The sequence below is a fragment of the Melanaphis sacchari genome, unplaced genomic scaffold (genome assembly GCF_002803265.2).
Source record: "Melanaphis sacchari strain LSU unplaced genomic scaffold, SCAv2.0 Contig12_pilon_pilon, whole genome shotgun sequence".
Lineage (NCBI taxonomy): Eukaryota > Metazoa > Arthropoda > Insecta > Hemiptera > Aphididae > Melanaphis > Melanaphis sacchari.
In genome coordinates this window covers 1,314,846-1,333,305 of record NW_020270527.1, presented here as the reverse complement: position 1 = coordinate 1,333,305, position 18,460 = coordinate 1,314,846, and the positions used below count along the sequence as shown (strand labels likewise).

The 18,460-nt window shown below is 25.9% G+C and overlaps 1 protein-coding gene across 4 annotated transcripts in view; it reads right to left on the bottom strand.

Moving 5' to 3' along the window:
• LOC112591189 (protein turtle homolog B-like) overlaps positions 1-18,460 on the bottom strand; it is a 318,331-nt gene that overhangs the window by 117,880 nt on the left and 181,991 nt on the right. For all 4 annotated transcript variants that reach the window (XM_025334915.1, XM_025334918.1, XM_025334916.1 and 1 more), the window contains exon 4: positions 1,154-1,264. In XM_025334915.1, the coding sequence (XP_025190700.1) occupies positions 1,154-1,264 (111 nt within the window). The remainder of the gene's footprint in view (positions 1-1,153; positions 1,265-18,460) is intronic.

Sequence of the window (18,460 nt, the reverse complement as noted above, 5' to 3'; positions counted from 1 at the left end):
ATTGAGCGTAACCATAGGTACTAATTATAGATATAGTTGTTTGGTTGTTAACTTCCATAAGTTCCTAATTGTTGGCGAACAGCTTTAAGTTTAGTTTTATAAATAGTTGTATTGAGAGTCGTATAACTCACCTCCGCAAATTTCAAATAACCATGTTTGTTGATTTATGTGTATTCTATGATGTATAGGATAGGGATACTGCGGTAGACGTAGGGGTAAGGGACATGGTCCAAAAACCAATCCACGATACCTTTTTATAACATTTTGTCATAGAAAAATTTTAAAACATTTATTATGAATATCGTGTACATGAATACGATTTGTAATAAGTACAATATTTACATAAACGATTCAGAAAAAATAATTATTACGTATTTTTAAAACGTATGCATTTTTTATATACATGCTGTTTTTTTTTTCTTACCATAATATAGAATAATATGAACATCAGCAAAATTATAATCAGAGATAATATATGATAGGAGTACAATTTCATAACGTGCTTGGTGGTTACACAGAAGGCAAAAGTATTGTTAGCCAAAAGCGCAATGAATAAGTTAACTAATAGGAATTGGATAGAAACAGTTATCAATTTGATGTTTCTCATTTTGAACTATACTTTGTTAGTAATCTTAAACTAATATTTTTAGCTACGAATTGGACTCATTACTTTTTAACAAATAGGCTAATACTTATATTTTTAGTGATAATTGAAATATAGTCGAAAAATTCAAATTACTCAGGTATTATTTTCTAAGTATGAAAAATGCATTTTCTAAGTTTATGCTATGATTATTTAACGACAATTTAAATACATATTTTAAGCAATATAAAAAACTTAAAATAGGCACTCATCCGAAATAATATATCCATACTGTTTTGAATTTATGCGATGATTCTTATAGATCAGTGATTTTATTATTATTATATAATATACCATCATAATATTCAGTGGTGATAATGTTTCTGACTATCTTTGGTAGACCCGAAATACGAGTATAACATTAGGTATGAAAAATAATAATACAATACGTAACATTTGCTTACAGAGTTTATAAACCATTTAGTATTTAAAATGCATTAAAATATTTTAATATTGTAATCGTCAAACACGATTTTTTAAGGAAAACAGATGAGAAGAAAAATCACTTACCACCCATGACGCGACAAATGAGCGCAATGCCGTCACCCTCGTCAAGTGGACCGACCGTCATGTTCAATGGCCTTCCAAACCTATCGAACACCACCGGATGTTCGGGCGGCACTGAAACAAAATAACACGAACACCATTAATCAATTAGATCGTGATGTCATTATTAAATGCAATATTATCATTACTATTATTATTATTATTATTATAGGTATACCTATTATAATATAGTGTAATTATTTTGGGACGACGATATATTACAACGACGCGTGTAAACGGCAAATGATGACGCGGTCAGTCGTAAATATTAAATCACGCGAGTCTCTCCTATTATCATCGTCCGACAACACCAAAAACCGGCGGAAATCAATGATACGGACCCAAGTGTCAATGGTTGGTAGTACGACCAGTAGAGTTAGAGGACTAGTGGATGTCGGCAAGAGGATTGTGTGTGTGGGAGGAAGGATTTGGAAAACCTCCGTAGACACGACAATTGTTCAACTATTGTGTGTCCATGCGGCTTCCCTTTCCGGCCATATCTTGGACCGGAGCTATTATGTATATATTAATTTCACAAAGCCAACTTCCCCGCTATCATCACCACCAACATTATATTCTACCATGTTATCAACCTCAACACTGTACTTCCCCACAGCAACTACAGCGAAGATGACGACAACGAAAATGACGACGGCGATGAAAACGAATACCGTTATACCTATCTTTTATAGCCATAAGTTTATATCGCCGACCACCACACCCGTGGTATTACCATGATTTTAACAATATTCTGTTGTCATTATTTCTCTCTATCTCTCTATATATTATATACTCGACAACATTCGTGTACCATTCGAATGGAAAATCATTGTTGCGCGATCGTGGACCAATGAACCTAATCAACTGGCAGTGGTATAGTGCCGACCCTGCAGCAGACGGTCTAGGAAAACGACGTATACACGATTTATATATATATATATATATATATATATATATTTTCCTTTCAACGGAACAATTTTCACCGGTCATTTGTAGTGTGTGGCTAAAGCTCTTCCGGTGGAAAAATTACAAATGGACTTGGCTACCACCGTAGTTGGTTAACAATAACATGTGCTCTGCGACACGCAATTTGTCGATGCCTTTTGCCACCTATACCGATCGCCAGGAAGCTCGTTCAATCGTCACCACCGACTTTTGTAGTAACAGCAGCTGTATAAATATTGAATATACATACTTACGCCACCCTCAACATATACGGTTCAGTGTTTTAGACTTATTGTAATTAGAACAGAGAAACCGTTTAATATCTAATCCTCTATTCTGTATTTAACCGTTTCACTACGACACTCAAAGTATGATATAATATATTAGTAGTAGATACCTACTTATTAGATGTGCAAAATATATTGTACAGTATGTGTGAAATTTGTATTGAGACAATAACATTTCATCATTAGCTATAAAAACAAGTTATATTTAGATAAATATTTCAATATGACAATGGATTAACTAATCAAGAACTGATCAAGTTTCTTCGGTATTAAGTGGTTTTACTTGTAAATTATAGTAGTCATCACATACTGTGTTAATAGTTCTACATACTCGTCTAACGGAAGCCCAAATTCAATTATAAGTTTATATTAAATTATTTATTGTTTGCAGACAATTAAATTAATATTAAATTCTAAAAAGTAATTAGAACTATAAACTCGATTACTCAAATAAAACTTAACCTGCATGGGATGTCTATGATGAGTAAGTAAACCATAAACAATAAATACGGCACGGATAAAAACGTTAGATTAACACTGTATATTATTATCATAAAGTCGCAACAAATACCAAAGATTTAATCCAAAATTATGTTGCACACTTATTCCACGCCAGAAGATTAGGTTGAATTATAACAAGATCACGATTACATAATAATGGTATAGAAGTACCTCCACTTCATACAATAGAATATGTAGCATGTCTTAAGTAATTATTTTTAGTACTAAAACACTATAGATTAACATTATTATGACGAAATTTTCTATGATAAATGACAAGTGTTATATACCGGATTTGTCTTAAAACCAATTTATACGCATGAAACTATAGTAATATATTTGCGGCATATTAACATTATCCAAGATTAGTGAATATTTTATACAAATGCGTTAGCATATACTGTATACAGTATACATTTCAAACGATTAGTGTACATAGTGATATTGCCCATATAATCATGTAAGCAAGTATAGTACACATTATTAGTACGTTGATACGTATTTCAAACGGATGTACATTATTTATGTAATGGTTAAATCAGATCATAAATATTGAAATACACAAATAATTTTACTATTTTTGAAAATAAATACAACGGCCAAGACGATTTACAGCTAGTTCTTAGTATTTCAATACCTAATCTTTATAATTTTTATGCCCACCTCAACTGATAATTAATATATTATTCTGAGATATTTTGACATCTTTTGACTGACAGTAAGGTTAAGTTAAATTTCCAGAAATATTTTTCTTCATATTTTAATGCAGTCTATAACAATGATAATGGAAAAAATATTTTATATAATAGTATTATAGTATTATTACGCTTACATTCAAAATATATGATAATGATGCACCTGTAAACATAATATAACCATAATACATTTAAATGTATTAATAAATAATTATAATACCTATTGACCAATAGATAAAAATAAAAATATTGAAAAATCCCATCACTGTCAATAATTATGGTTTGAAATTAATATTTAATAATAATAGTAAGTAATAATAATAATAGTTTATTTTGATATAAAATGTATTTACATTTGATAAAATATTAGTAGGTATACAATATATTCTGTTTTAGATGTATTAAAATCATCAAATATAATCTTAATAAAAAAAGAATGAATATAACTTTTAAGACGAACACTTGTTTTTGTAAGAAAAGCACACGGATAACTAAGAATTCATTTTTTTTTTCATATGAATATTATTTAACTTCTCTATAAAATTCTAATAAAAATATATTTAACAAGTCAGTCAATAGAAAAATAGAAAATAATAATACAAAAAGAAAATTCGTACCGGGATCGTTCGAATACCGGTGTACTGTTTTTTCTCATTTGTCTAATTGAAAAATATTTTGTTAGTGGATAAGATATTCGGAAGAGTGGAGTTTCCCCCTACAAGAGCATTCAAGTGTATATAGCGCTATACGACAAAATTCCTCAGTTATTTTCCACCACCAAGAACCAAGGAATATTCAATTACTTTCCCGGAGCGTCGAAAGAAATTGTTTTTTTCACCCGTCACCCTTCGTCGTCTTGATATGTTAGCAGCCAACAAGACTCATAAATAGTAAATCATCCCATAGGTTTTGATTTAATATAAAAAATCGCATGGATATTTACCTATATTATCAATGTTTGAAAAGAGTGACTGTAAAATATGTGTTTGTATTTGTCCTTAATATGTAATACGATACAAGCTCTTTAAATCATCCACACTAAAATAAAGCGCTGAACATGAAAAATAATAATTTAACAGACTTATAAAATAAATTTCCATTTTCAAAAATAACTTACTGAAAATGAAAAAAAAAAAAAATACAATATATAATCTTATTTTTAGTATATAATTTTTATGTAACATTTTACATTTTTTGAAATAGTATTTTAATTTTTGAAAAATTTTAAACCATAATATTATCATATTGTACCATATATTAAAACGCAGTTAAAAAGAAATAGTAATTACATAGATGTTTACGTATTAAAATAAAACATTACAGCTTACATCAGGCTATGTATTTTTGAATTAGTCTAATCCTATATTTAAAAAATGTATAAAATATATAACATACGAGTATGTTAATAATTGAATATGCTTATAAGTTATAACTATTATTTAATACTTTCCATTCTAGATTTATTATCGCATATACAAAAGTAAGCATACTGCTATAGAGTGGTACTCAGTGGTATAACATTAAATTTTCATATACCTTATATCGTTAAAATCGTTAAATGTCATAATTACCTATGCAAAATAAATGTTGGCTACATTATGTATATTATGTGGCTCATGGATTTTTTCACTTGATTGTTCATGACTACCCAAAAATTGCAAGTTATGTATAATAAGTGAAAAATCGATGCTGAATCTTTAAGTTAGCTATTATTGACGTATTGTTAAAACGATAAAAAAAATAATTATAAAACATTTCGTACCTAAGTCAATAATTCCATTATGTATCACCTATAAACTATTATATACAGCTCAACAACAAGAAAAGGTTGTCAATGTTAAATAATTAAGCTACAGAATATAATATTATGATAAACAGAATATAATAATTATCTAACATACTTATAGTAGCTATTACAACAAAGACAATTTATTATAGCATTATAAATTATTGACGGATTTTGCTGTTATAATACATTGTGGTGTCAATGGATGAAGTGATAAATACTAAATAAATTATAATCACAGTTGGAATGTGTTTTAAACGAGTGGTTTTTTTTTTAAATTTCATATATAAACGTTAAAAAAAATATAAAACTGTATTGTAATTTGTTTTATGAGTTATAACTTTTGTTTATGGATCACGGTATATGCAACTATGGTGGAAATAATATGAGAATAATATTACTTTATAATTAACCTATATATTATACTTGAAACAAAACATAGTTATTATTTAAAACAATTTTTTAAAATTGTTTAAAACATTACAAAAACAACATTTAAAACGAATAAAACGTTTGTTTTTTTTCCAACCTCAATTACAACATTATAATAATATGTTATATTATACATAAATTGCGTTTGTAATAATTATTATTAGTTAATTTTAAGGGTATAACCCTTTCGACCACCCTACGTCACAAATAAATATATTAATTTATATGTGTTTCTGTAGTCTGTTTATGTATACCTTATATATGATCAATGTTGTATATTGATATAGGACATTTTCATATTATAATTCAGTAGTTCTAATTGTTCTAAATCATAGTTTAAAAATAATGTTTCAAAATTACTCATAACTTAAATACGTAAACAATCTGTATTTTTTTTTTTTTTTTTTTTTTTAATAAAAATAAGTTTGTTTATTCATTTTTAATCGAAACAACATTTTTTTATTATTATTATTATTAACATTTAGTGGTGAATATAAAATTTTGTTTAAGTGGAAGATTTGTATTCTTCTAAAGCTCACAAATTCAAGGGGTGCTTCACCCACTCACCACACAAGTTGCATTTACTACAACTTCCATTATAAACTCAAAATACATTGCCAAAATATAATATTTAACCCATCACCTGAGAAGTTAAATGAGTTTTGCTTTCAACCGTGCTTAACAAAAACGTAGTAATTCTAAATTGTTAATTGTTCGGAAATCGTGTTTGAAATGTTATCAACTTTTTTAAACTTAAAAACTCATACAATGGCAACTCTCCATTCAACTTTAAGTTAATGTTCATAAACTTAATTTCACTAACATAAATTAAAAATTGAATTTATATAGCATTTTTTTTTTTTTTTTTTTTATCAATACATTAAAATGTGTTTACTTTACTCCTTTCTATTTTGTAAATTTCATAAAGAGAATTGCAGTAAGTCACACTAAGAGGAGCTCCTACTTAAATTATTTGGTTATTTACAAAATTATTATAAAAAGCATATTATCTCATTTTACCTGTAACTTAAAAGGCAATAATTACTATCGTATAAATTTAATTAGTAAGACGTATAATTTTGCTTAATTCTATTACAAATATATGTAGCATTTAAGAATTATTAATTATTACGTTATTATATTATTAATATACAATCATGGTTATTAAAATGTAAAACACGAAATTCAACTTCCTATTTTTTGGCGTAAATTATCAATATGACGTATTATATCAGTAATGGATTTGATGTTTCGATGATGACATATCAATAAGAACAACCTATAGAGTTAGGTCCATCAATGCTCTTAGAAAATTAACATATTACCACCCAAATAAATTATTAATTCCCCAACCACTTTTCTACTTAGTTTCAAATTAGGTTTAGATGTTTGAATATTAATTTAATCTTTTTTCTTTATAGATATTTTTTAAATGTGTCAACAAACTATTGTTATAACATTATTTAAATTCTAATTTGATCGATTAATCAGTATTTAATATAACCGACTCTTTGAATAATATATGTTTTCATTTTTATAAATATTTATTTTATCAAAAACTATACTATAATCTATAACTATTGTATTAATGCAAGTAGATTAATTTAATTTTGTATTGTACAATAATAAACAATTCATCATAAAATGTCTGCTAGAATTTATATTAATGAACTTATAAAATATATGATTGAATATTGAAATATGAATAAATAAGTAACCTATTAATAAATATGAATATATTTACGGAAGTTGAGCTTTGAATTTTATTTTGAACTTTAACATGTATTTTTTATTTAATAATAATAGTGTAAATCAATTTTAAAAACTATTGCTATCACTTCACATAATATTATTTGTATTATTATAACGTCATATATTTTATCCTCTTCATACTTGGTAGTAACAAGTGATGCTAATGAATAAAATAAAATTGATATTTAATATTTGCAATATTATTTCAGTTTTCGTTTGATATGCAAAACGTTACGTAACGTTATCATTACTGTTATTTGTAGATCTTAAATCAAAAATGCAGTCGTAATACAAATTTAGTTAATTACATAATAATTTTAATTTGTATAATAAAAAAATATAGGTTAGTTTACTATGTTTTTAATCAATTTTCGGGATTGATAAGCACTGTGGTTGTAATAATAATAATACGACTTCTCTACATTTTGGTTTTTCCAAAATTGTATTCGTTGCTTACGTCGCATCATCGCTGTATAGGTCACTGAAGTTTTACGATTCGACAGACAACTTCGGATCGATTTCGGTCAAGTTATTATAATATATTATTACATAATATATTATTTGCGCAATTTATACGCCTTACGAATCCTACGAATCCAATCGAACAGACTTCATTACATATTTACATATATATATATTTCAATGATGTACACGCGACTTCCATCTCCATAATGTTATGTCCAAGTACAACTGCAATATGATGAAAACGTACAATGAAAAAATGTGAAAATAATATAATATTATGAAGTCGACGTATAAAATTCACATGACTGCTTCGGCCGCGGGCCGGTTGCCATAGAGAAATCCACTGAAAACAAAAATAATAGAAATGAAATTCCAACAACTAGTCTCGCGTAATTTACGGAATGTGTTACGGTTATATTATTGTAATATATAAGTATATATATATCAGTATATTATACTGACGTCACAATGAGATAACGTCAAGGTATTATATATAAATATACATTATTTGTGCATACATACATATTTATGTATGTGTGTGTGGGTGTGTGTGTGTGCGTGTGTGAGTGTGTATGTATGTATTTTATTAAGTCATTCTGCAGTGCTTTTGGTTAGGTAAGACTAAAGTCAGTAACAATATTGGAATGATGGTGAAAATATTGCATAATCCCAGGCAGCAGGAATTATACTGTCCAGTGTCCCAACCTTCAAGAATACTATAATTATTGTTCATTGTCGTTTGTCAGACAAAAGACATAACATTTTTTTATCTATCATATTATTTTACAAAAAAACTAAATTATCGTGCTTTTTATAAAATATAATTTCATGTTTTTTTTTTTTTTTATTGATCTTTTTTAAGCCCGGCGACTAAGGCTACTAGCTATGCATAGGAATAGTAGGTATTTTGTGTAAGGTTTGGTTAGTAGGGTTGGAACACGTGGGTGTATGCGTGTGTATGCCATGGATCCATCACTAAGAACTCGGATGGTCACCCATCTGAGAGCTAGCGACGTCGGCCGATGCTTAACCTCAGAACACATTAGTGACCGAGGCCAACCACTACTGCACACCAGGCCACAATTTCATGTTTGTTATAACGCTTAGTAAAATATTTTTGATTAAATAAAAATATTTTATTACTATTTTTTAGTTTTATATAAGTACACACTTAGTCAAAACATAATCACGTCATTAAAATAATTACTTTAATTTTGTTATTTTTAATAAAAATTGTTCATCTTTTTACTATATTATAAGTATTTGTTATGTCTAATGTATTATCACTCTATTTTTTAAATTTAAAATACGTGAACTTATTTATTAGTTTTAACTATTTAACAAAATCACGTTTACATCATTATTGTTTATATTAAAATACAAAATAATTAAATGTTCAATCCTATATTTATATATAATTAAATAAGAATAATAATAATACACTTAAAAATCGTTGTATTTAAATTGAACATTATTAAGTTAAAAAAAAAACATTCCCTCTAGTATTATATATTTTATTTAAGTTTAATAATATTATAACAAATAACTGTAAAGATATTACAAATAAAATTGTAATCTTTTTTTAAGTTTTCACACAACTGTATTTATATATATACATATATATACCTATGTCCTATATACATTTATAATGACAATGCAATGATACATATATAATTTATAAACGTAAAAATCTATATGTTACTCAACTTAAAAAATATTTTTATATTAATAAATAATATTGTTTTAAATTATATATTTGATTTGGTTTTACTACTCTTTGAATATTTCATTGGCTTAAACCCTAAATATTTCAGTGTTTTCAATATTAAGTAAGTATGAATGAAAATAAAACATATTCTCTTTAAACATTATACATCTATAGACTATAACTGAAGGCATTAACTCACAACCATAGTTTATTTCATATATATAACTCGTAAATACAACCAAAACGCTTCCAATGGATGCTTAATGCATCATGCATGTAAAGCTCCCATCATTCGTCTAAATTCGTTGATATATTTTCTCAACCAAGTATTCTCGATGAAACAGTCGAGGTATATATATATTTTGGTAGATAAATGTTGTGTGCACAATTAGCCTCTTAAGTAACATCTTGGAAATTTATTTTTCATCAAAAAATAGGTCTGAGTATTAGATATTACATAATGTAATATTTTGAAAAAAAATAAATATAATTATATATATTGTATGAATGCATAGATAGGTATTTGGAATAAAAATAATAGTATTTTGTATTGTACAACAACGATTCGTTATAAGTCATATACACTTATTATTTTTTAGTGTCCTTTAATATAATCCTCCTAGGAATCCGAAACCAATGTTTTTTCTCAATGCAGTGTCCATCTAAATAAAAACAATTTTGGCTACAGTTGCACCGATCGGTCATTTTAGTATCCATATATCTTAAGTTATATCGGTTGCACCATAAAATAAGTTGTGCGTTTTACGTGACTTCAAGTTTAGCTCATGGCAAAGCCCAGATAATGAGTTTATCACAGTATATAATAATTATTATGAATACATTTGAAGGAAGCTCACCACAAAGTTTCTTTGACCCAAAGCATGTCGTTATTGTGCAGCACACAAATACGTGCGTTGTACGGACGTGGGACGATTGAGGAATAGAAATTCGTGGAATCGGGTATGTGAATTCTGAAACACCCCCTTAACAGCACATTATTATACAGTACGATTGCAAATTATATAAATTTCACGCATAAATAATTTATTATATTACTTTTATTATACGATAATCTGAATGTATTATAGACAATTAATAAACAACAAAAATTAAAATAAATATACACAATTTCGGTAAGTATTCATTATAATAATAATTTAGTTCTCAACTGTTGAAAACTATATATGCTATAAGTATCATTATTTTTTTTATTTATTTATTGCTATTCCACGAAAATCGTTGGTCTACAGTGTGTTATGCCAGTATATTGCCAAAGCCATGAATGTAATTTCATGAACGAAATAAAAAAACGACGAATCCGATCTACGATAACTGTTTATTATAAAAACGCACTGTGGTATAGTCAACTATCGGTGTTCTAAAATAGAAGTGTACTATAGTAGATATGCAGCCCCATTGACAAAGGGTAATAATAAATGAAATTAATAAATGACCAGTGTTCCTCAGATATAGTGTGCTACTGCACACTAACACATCCTCGACAGTTTACTCTCGTAACCTAAATATATTTTAGTATAGTTTAATTGCGGGAATGTGATAACTATGTATAGGTATTTGAGTTGATACTGATTATTTCGAGTCTTTAAACATTACATTTAAGATCAAAGAATAGGAATACCAATTTTTAGTTTTTAGTAGACTTTTTAATGATACTTCTGGTCTTTGCACCGTCAGTATACGTAGGTTATTTAATTAAAAAGTTATCACCAGATACTAGTATCATTACTAGTTGAACAGCAAAAACTCTCAAGAAAGGAAAAATAATATCAGCTTTGAAATCAAAACCTATTAAATTCAACCAAAAATTACTGAAACAAGTAAAGGAGATAACTCTATAAGTAAGATGACATTTAGAAAAGTGTATGATAGTTATTTAATTTAAGATACGTTATTGTATACTTTTGAATAAGCTATTTATCTTTAGGATTACGCTGGTAACAGCGTTATTAAAACTAGAAATAAACCATATAATTTTAATAAATTTTGCTACTTGTAAAAATGCAAAATATCAAAGTAAGATCGAAAAAAAATTAAATAACAATTTAAATGCATTGCATACATTGATTAATAATTAAACTTGTGTATTAGCATATTATTACAAAATTTATGATACATAATATACATACCTATATTATAATACTTTACCCTCCGAAATTCGTGTTTGCGTGTTTAGTAGTGTTGCAGGTAAGTTAGTAAATGCAGACTAAGTTTTACAAAAAATATTGTATAATATTTATTTTTACGAGAATTACTACGATCCTTTATAATGCGCATGCGCTAACTATGTCATTACTTATAAATTATAATATAGGTATTACATATAGTATAATATAGGTATTACATATAGTATAATATAACATAAGAACCTCAAAACAAATAACTGGCCAATATGTGACTCACTATGTGTGGCGAGTCTACAGTACGATTTATGCAATATTAATGTAATATTATATACTATGTAATTTGATTTGACTCTTCAAACTGTCACAAATTCTATTGCCCTGGAGTGCTAACCCTGTATTACGAAAAACGTATTTACAATAATCAATATTATTAATTTAACTCAATATATCATTTAACTAACTTAACCGGGTACACACATGATATTTAGGAATTTAACTTTTAACAACAAAACACTGCGTTTGAACATGGTGAATAATATAAGCACAATACATTGTTTTACATTACAGTATATATTATATCTAATATAATATAATTTACAATGCGTCAGGATAAACTAAAAAACATATTATTTAAATCCCACATTAAAAAAAAAAATTAACTTTTTTATTATTATTAATATTATTTATTTGAACATTGTATTTATATCTTAACTCGACTAAATAAGTTTAATAACATATTTTATAATAAAGAAAAATATAGCTTAACTATATTCATGAATGGACACTTGATATCGCTACTCTAAGAAATTTATTTAAAGTTTTTAGTAAGTGAAGTTGATGATGATTTTTCAATAATAGATTTATATGTAAGTTTAAATAATCATAAAACTTAAAACAATATAATTTAGCTGATTGATTAAGAATATAAATATTGTAAGATTTTTTTTTTATCAAATATTAAGTAGAGAGAGTTATTTGTCACATGCAAATTGATTAATAAAAGCTTAAAAAATTGTAATGTTTTGAATTTAAACGCTACTTCTTTGAGAGATACTTGATTTAATTATTTAACAATTAAATATGTGGTATTTAAGTGGATAGTAAATGGTGGTTTAATAAAGAAAATGTATATAAGAAAAAGATAAAACTTTTCAAGTTTATACAGTAGTCCGTCATGTCAGGCCTAATGAAATTTTTATGAAACATATAGAAAATCTGTTGTATGGTATTATTTTATTTTCAATTAACTAGATATTATATTAAATTCACTATGTAATATATTCGATTGTTGTATATAATTAAAAAAAAAAAGCGTGATAGTAAATGGTTATTTTAAGAGTATGTTCTCAAACATTTTAGAAAAGTTGAAAGAAGACTTATAGCTCTAATGACTATACAAAGCAGGATTTTGTAATAGCTTGTTGAATTTAATGAATAACTACACTGAACATTTCCAAGTATCTATCTAAATTGTATGATAAAAAAATAACTATTTTATTACCTAAGTTATTTACAATGAAATTATTAAAGTTGTAGCCTAGAGATTTTTTTTAGGAGTTTTTTGATAATATATTTTAATATTCTCCAGCGAGGTGTTTTTAGTAGACGGAAAAATAGGAAGAAGTGATTTAAGAGAGCTATTAACAATTTGGAGTTGAGATGCATTTGATTATATTTCATAAAAATAAAATTATTTAGAGATATATATGTTAAGTTAGGCCCAAATTTAATGGTAGTCCAAAAGTGGCATTTCTTAAAACATTTTAAGTTAAAAAAAAATATATGTATAGCAATATTTTTATCGTATAATTATTATTATTATTATTATTATTATTCTTTAAATTAAATTTAAGGTAATTAAAAAAAAAAAAAAAAGTGAATTTCAGTAATTAATTATAATTTGACTTGTATAAAATATTTTCAGATTCCCAGTAAGAGAAAAGTTAGAATAGTCAAAATTAGGAGATAGTGAGTGAGAGATAGAAATAAAAAGAAAAAGAAAGTATAGATAACCATTCTAAAACTATAATAATGCTTCACCATATTGCGATTCAACCGTTTTGTGGTCGGAAACACGCTGACCATGATGTTTTTATAGTATTATGATATTATGAGATTAGGTTAACATGTGTATAACAAATTATCAAATGATATAAAAATAGATTATATTAATAGCTCGTCTTTCTAATAACTGTAATAATTAAAAAGTTATCAAATATTGTTTTTAAGTGAACTAAAATATAACAAAATGAACTTTTTATTAAAAAATATGTGAAAATTCTTGAAAGTAATTTTAATTTATAAAACGTGTAATTAAGACGTATATTTACTCATAATTTATTAATTATAAACTAGTAAGAGACTAAAATAATTCGTATAATTAACAGTTGTAATAAAATAAGACGTTAAGAATGTAACGAAAACATTAAATTTTTATAAAAAAATATAATATTATGTTGATTATTTATAATTTTTTTCTTTTATGAATAAGTCACTTTTTATGTATTTTAGTATAAAATTCTCAAAATATGTTCTTACAAACAACCGTAGCCTATATTGATTTATTTGTAAAAACTATCCTAAAGGTTTATTATATTAAAACACGTAACACATTATTAATTATTTTTATATACTTCGACTAAGTCTAAAGTAAGACATGAATAAGCACAAACAAAACTTTATAATACCGTTACAGGCATATTTTGGTGAAATAATTATGTATTGTTTTAAAAGGAGTAAACGGTTTTAGTGTTATATTAAATATTTAATTAAAACTTTAAGTGAAAAATTGATTCCGAGAAATAAATTAAACATTGAATATTTGTTAAATAATAATTATAAACCAACACTTATTATGTTTAATATTGTGTGTAATATTATAATATATAAACACGCAGAAACAATGGACATAAGACCGTTGTTATTATTTATACCGTAAAACAAATAATAACAAAAGTGTGATACAATTATAAACATCTACAACGTATTCACGAATATTAATGCAATATTCCAATAACTTACTTCAAATTATTACAATGATTCATTATATATACAACATTATTTTTGGTACTTTTATTATTACTATTATTGCAAATAACTTAAATAATGAACGCGTATAATACGATCAAACAAATTTAAATACATATGCATTGAACATAATACCATTGTGATTATTGTGTATATATTATTACGATATCATTATTGTTTTACATACAACCACCATTATTTTGTATTTATTATTATTATTATAATTGTTTTTGGTTTTACGTGCGATAACAATTATTGTTAAGTTAACAAAATATAGCGGAAAAATGCACGGGCAATCTAGCAAAAGCAAAATATAATATCCGATGTATAGTTCTGCTCTTTATTAAAAGACACACTATGTAAAAAAATAAACATAAAAAACAATTTAAATGGGATAATAACGAAAATATAGGAAAAACATATTATGGTCTCCACTATATGTTTAGCTCGTTAAATCAGATTTAGACAAATAGATCTCAAGCTATTATCAAATTCGTAAAAATAATATATTAGCAATAAAATAAAACGTACTTCAATACACATTTTCAAGCGTGTAAATTTGAAGAACAAAATACTACTAAGTATCGAACGTTTGAAAAGTTACTCACCTTGATCGGGTATATTTCTATGTATATTAATACTTTTGCTTAATAATTGTTTTTATAATAATTTATCAAAAAGTATCTCAATATTTCTCCTGTGATATGATCCATATGATGTGAAACGTTTTATTAAATATATAATTAATACGACTTTAATTATTGTTAATAACTCTTATTACAAAGTAGAATTGTCATATTATTGATTAATATTATTTTAGTAAATTATCAGTCATGTTTTTAGACATCAATATTAATTATTTTGTATACTTAACTGATTCTTTGTGCATACAATTAACAATTAATTCATTGGAAATTTCACAATAATATAAAAAATAATTTACTGCTATTTACTATAACATTTATTTTTTATAAAATGAAATCTTAATTTCAAATATTGCTTCATAGTAAAAACTATAAATGTATTCAACTCGAATACTTAAATTCAAAAATGCTATTTTCTTATATTTTCAATCATTTAAAGAAAAAAAAATGAAAATAATTACTTCGAATAAACCGAACAAAAGACATGTTAACTCATTTCAATAGTGTAGACCGTAAATAATCGGCAAAATATCATAAGAACAATCGTATTGTAGGTATATTTTGTCAATGCTGATTCGAGAAAGTTTTTTTATTTTACTTCTGTTAAAATAAAATATATTATTGTACTTGAATGCAATTTTTAAGTTTTTCCAACCAATTGAATGTACTTTACCAATACGATTTAATGACTAATATTGATAACGATAACGCAGTTCATGATATTATTATGATACTTTACTGATATTATGTTATAAAATTGAATATAAGGTTTATAAAAATATAATAATAAAAAAGAAGTATGAAAAAACGACGTACCTTATATTAAAACGAATATCGTATCAATTTTGATGTGGGAGTTTAAAAATTATACAGAATTTGTATATTATGTTTAAATTACATAATATTATTACATAAATGTAATTTTGTAAAATTTCAAATATTTTTATTTGAAAAGTTACAGAAACATAAAAAATAAAACAGTTAAATTATCACAACAGTAATTACACGAATCGTAAAAGCATTACGTTGACAATCATTAATACAATTTTTATTTTTATTGTTTTATGCGGTTCACGATCGTATTTGTAAACATCCATTCAATATACGTACTAGTAAATGTGAATATGTTTTGTAATGAAACGATTGTATACTGCACAATGTGTGGAAAAACGTGTTATTAAATTCACCTATTATTCACAAAAGTCGTTTCGTAATAACGGGCACTGTTATTAATTTTTATGTGCCTTCCTATCGCCATTATTGGGTAAAACTTTTTTATTATTTTAATTAACGTGGCAGTATATCGCTGACGCCTTCGTGAAGCATAATATTTCCTATCCAGAAATAATAAAATAAAATAACCACTCAAAGAATAATATATTGTATTATAACAGAATATGTTATTATATTATGTAAGTCTGAAAAATGCATCGTTCCGTATGAACAGTTACAAATAAATTAGCGTCGGGTTCTAATTAAAAAAAAATAATGCCATTTGTTCTGTGAAATATAATTTTATTATTGAACGTGATAATTAAAAGCTAATGACCCTACTAAAAAAAAAAAAAAATATGTTTATGTGCCACTCGAATTTAAATTAAAAAAAAAAAAACATATGTTATTTACCAACCTACAATATAACCGTCGATTTCCAAGGTTATAATTATTATTGGATTACATATTATTTCTCAAACTTGGAAATTATTCGGAGAGTATTACATCGTATTAGTAAAATGGTATAATTTCAATTACAAGCTATCCGCTACACGAAAATATGCATACATGACGTTTTTATAATAATGACGTGACGATTGCAATGCACGTATGTATAGTATACCTATATATACAATATACATATATATCTATATATATTTGCAATAGTTATTAATTGTTTGTCTAAAAAAATAAAATACCTCATTTGAATTAATTAAAATATAAATATGAACAAATTGAATATACGTGAAGTACAATTGCAGCCTATCGTAATATCAGCTAACACACATCAGCCCGCGTTCGTGCATATTTAATTTAGCCAATTTAGGTACCATTATTTTGAAGTAAAAAACGCGATACAACCATAAAGCGGTGCAAACGTATATTTATTTTTCACCCGTTACTACACGGTAGTGTGTGTGTGTGTGTATGTGGTTCAGCGGGTTGGCTTTTAATCAGCTTTGCTTTGGGCTTACATTAAATTATGGTGTGATTACATTATAGCATGGTGTTTATATGCGCGATAGGCATATAAAATTATAGACCGCAGTGTTTTACAGGTAAGTGATGCAGCGAGAAACGAAAAGTCGATAATTTATTTGTACATAATATACCTATACATTTCAAAAATATTATAATTATACTGCTATGGGTACCCTACTATACTACGACGTAATTCGTAGCAAATATTTTATTTCATTTATTTTTTTTTATTTTTTATGTCAAAAATTCGAATTTACATCGTGCTTGCACAATTATGATTAACACGGCGTTCACACCACGAAATCATGAACATTGCATTAGTCACCTGTGTCAACATGTAGTCGACAAGGACAAATATATTATAATATTTATTTTATAATATTTAATTCATAATTTTAACTGACAATGTGCTATCGTTTTTGTTTTGTTTTTTTTTTTTTTTTTAACTTGCTATAGACAATTTCGTACAAAACATAGTATAAATATTTTTTATTTTTGTATTACTTATTTGTTTTGATATATTTAAAACGATCATTTAGGATCCACACAAGTAATATATAGCTTGTGACAATTTAAATCTACCTGGTCAGGGCCGTAAATGCGTAATGGTAAAACGAAGTTACACGAAATAATACGAAGAAAAATGGTTATTTTATATTTCATTAAATGTGTAACGTTCTCATAAAATA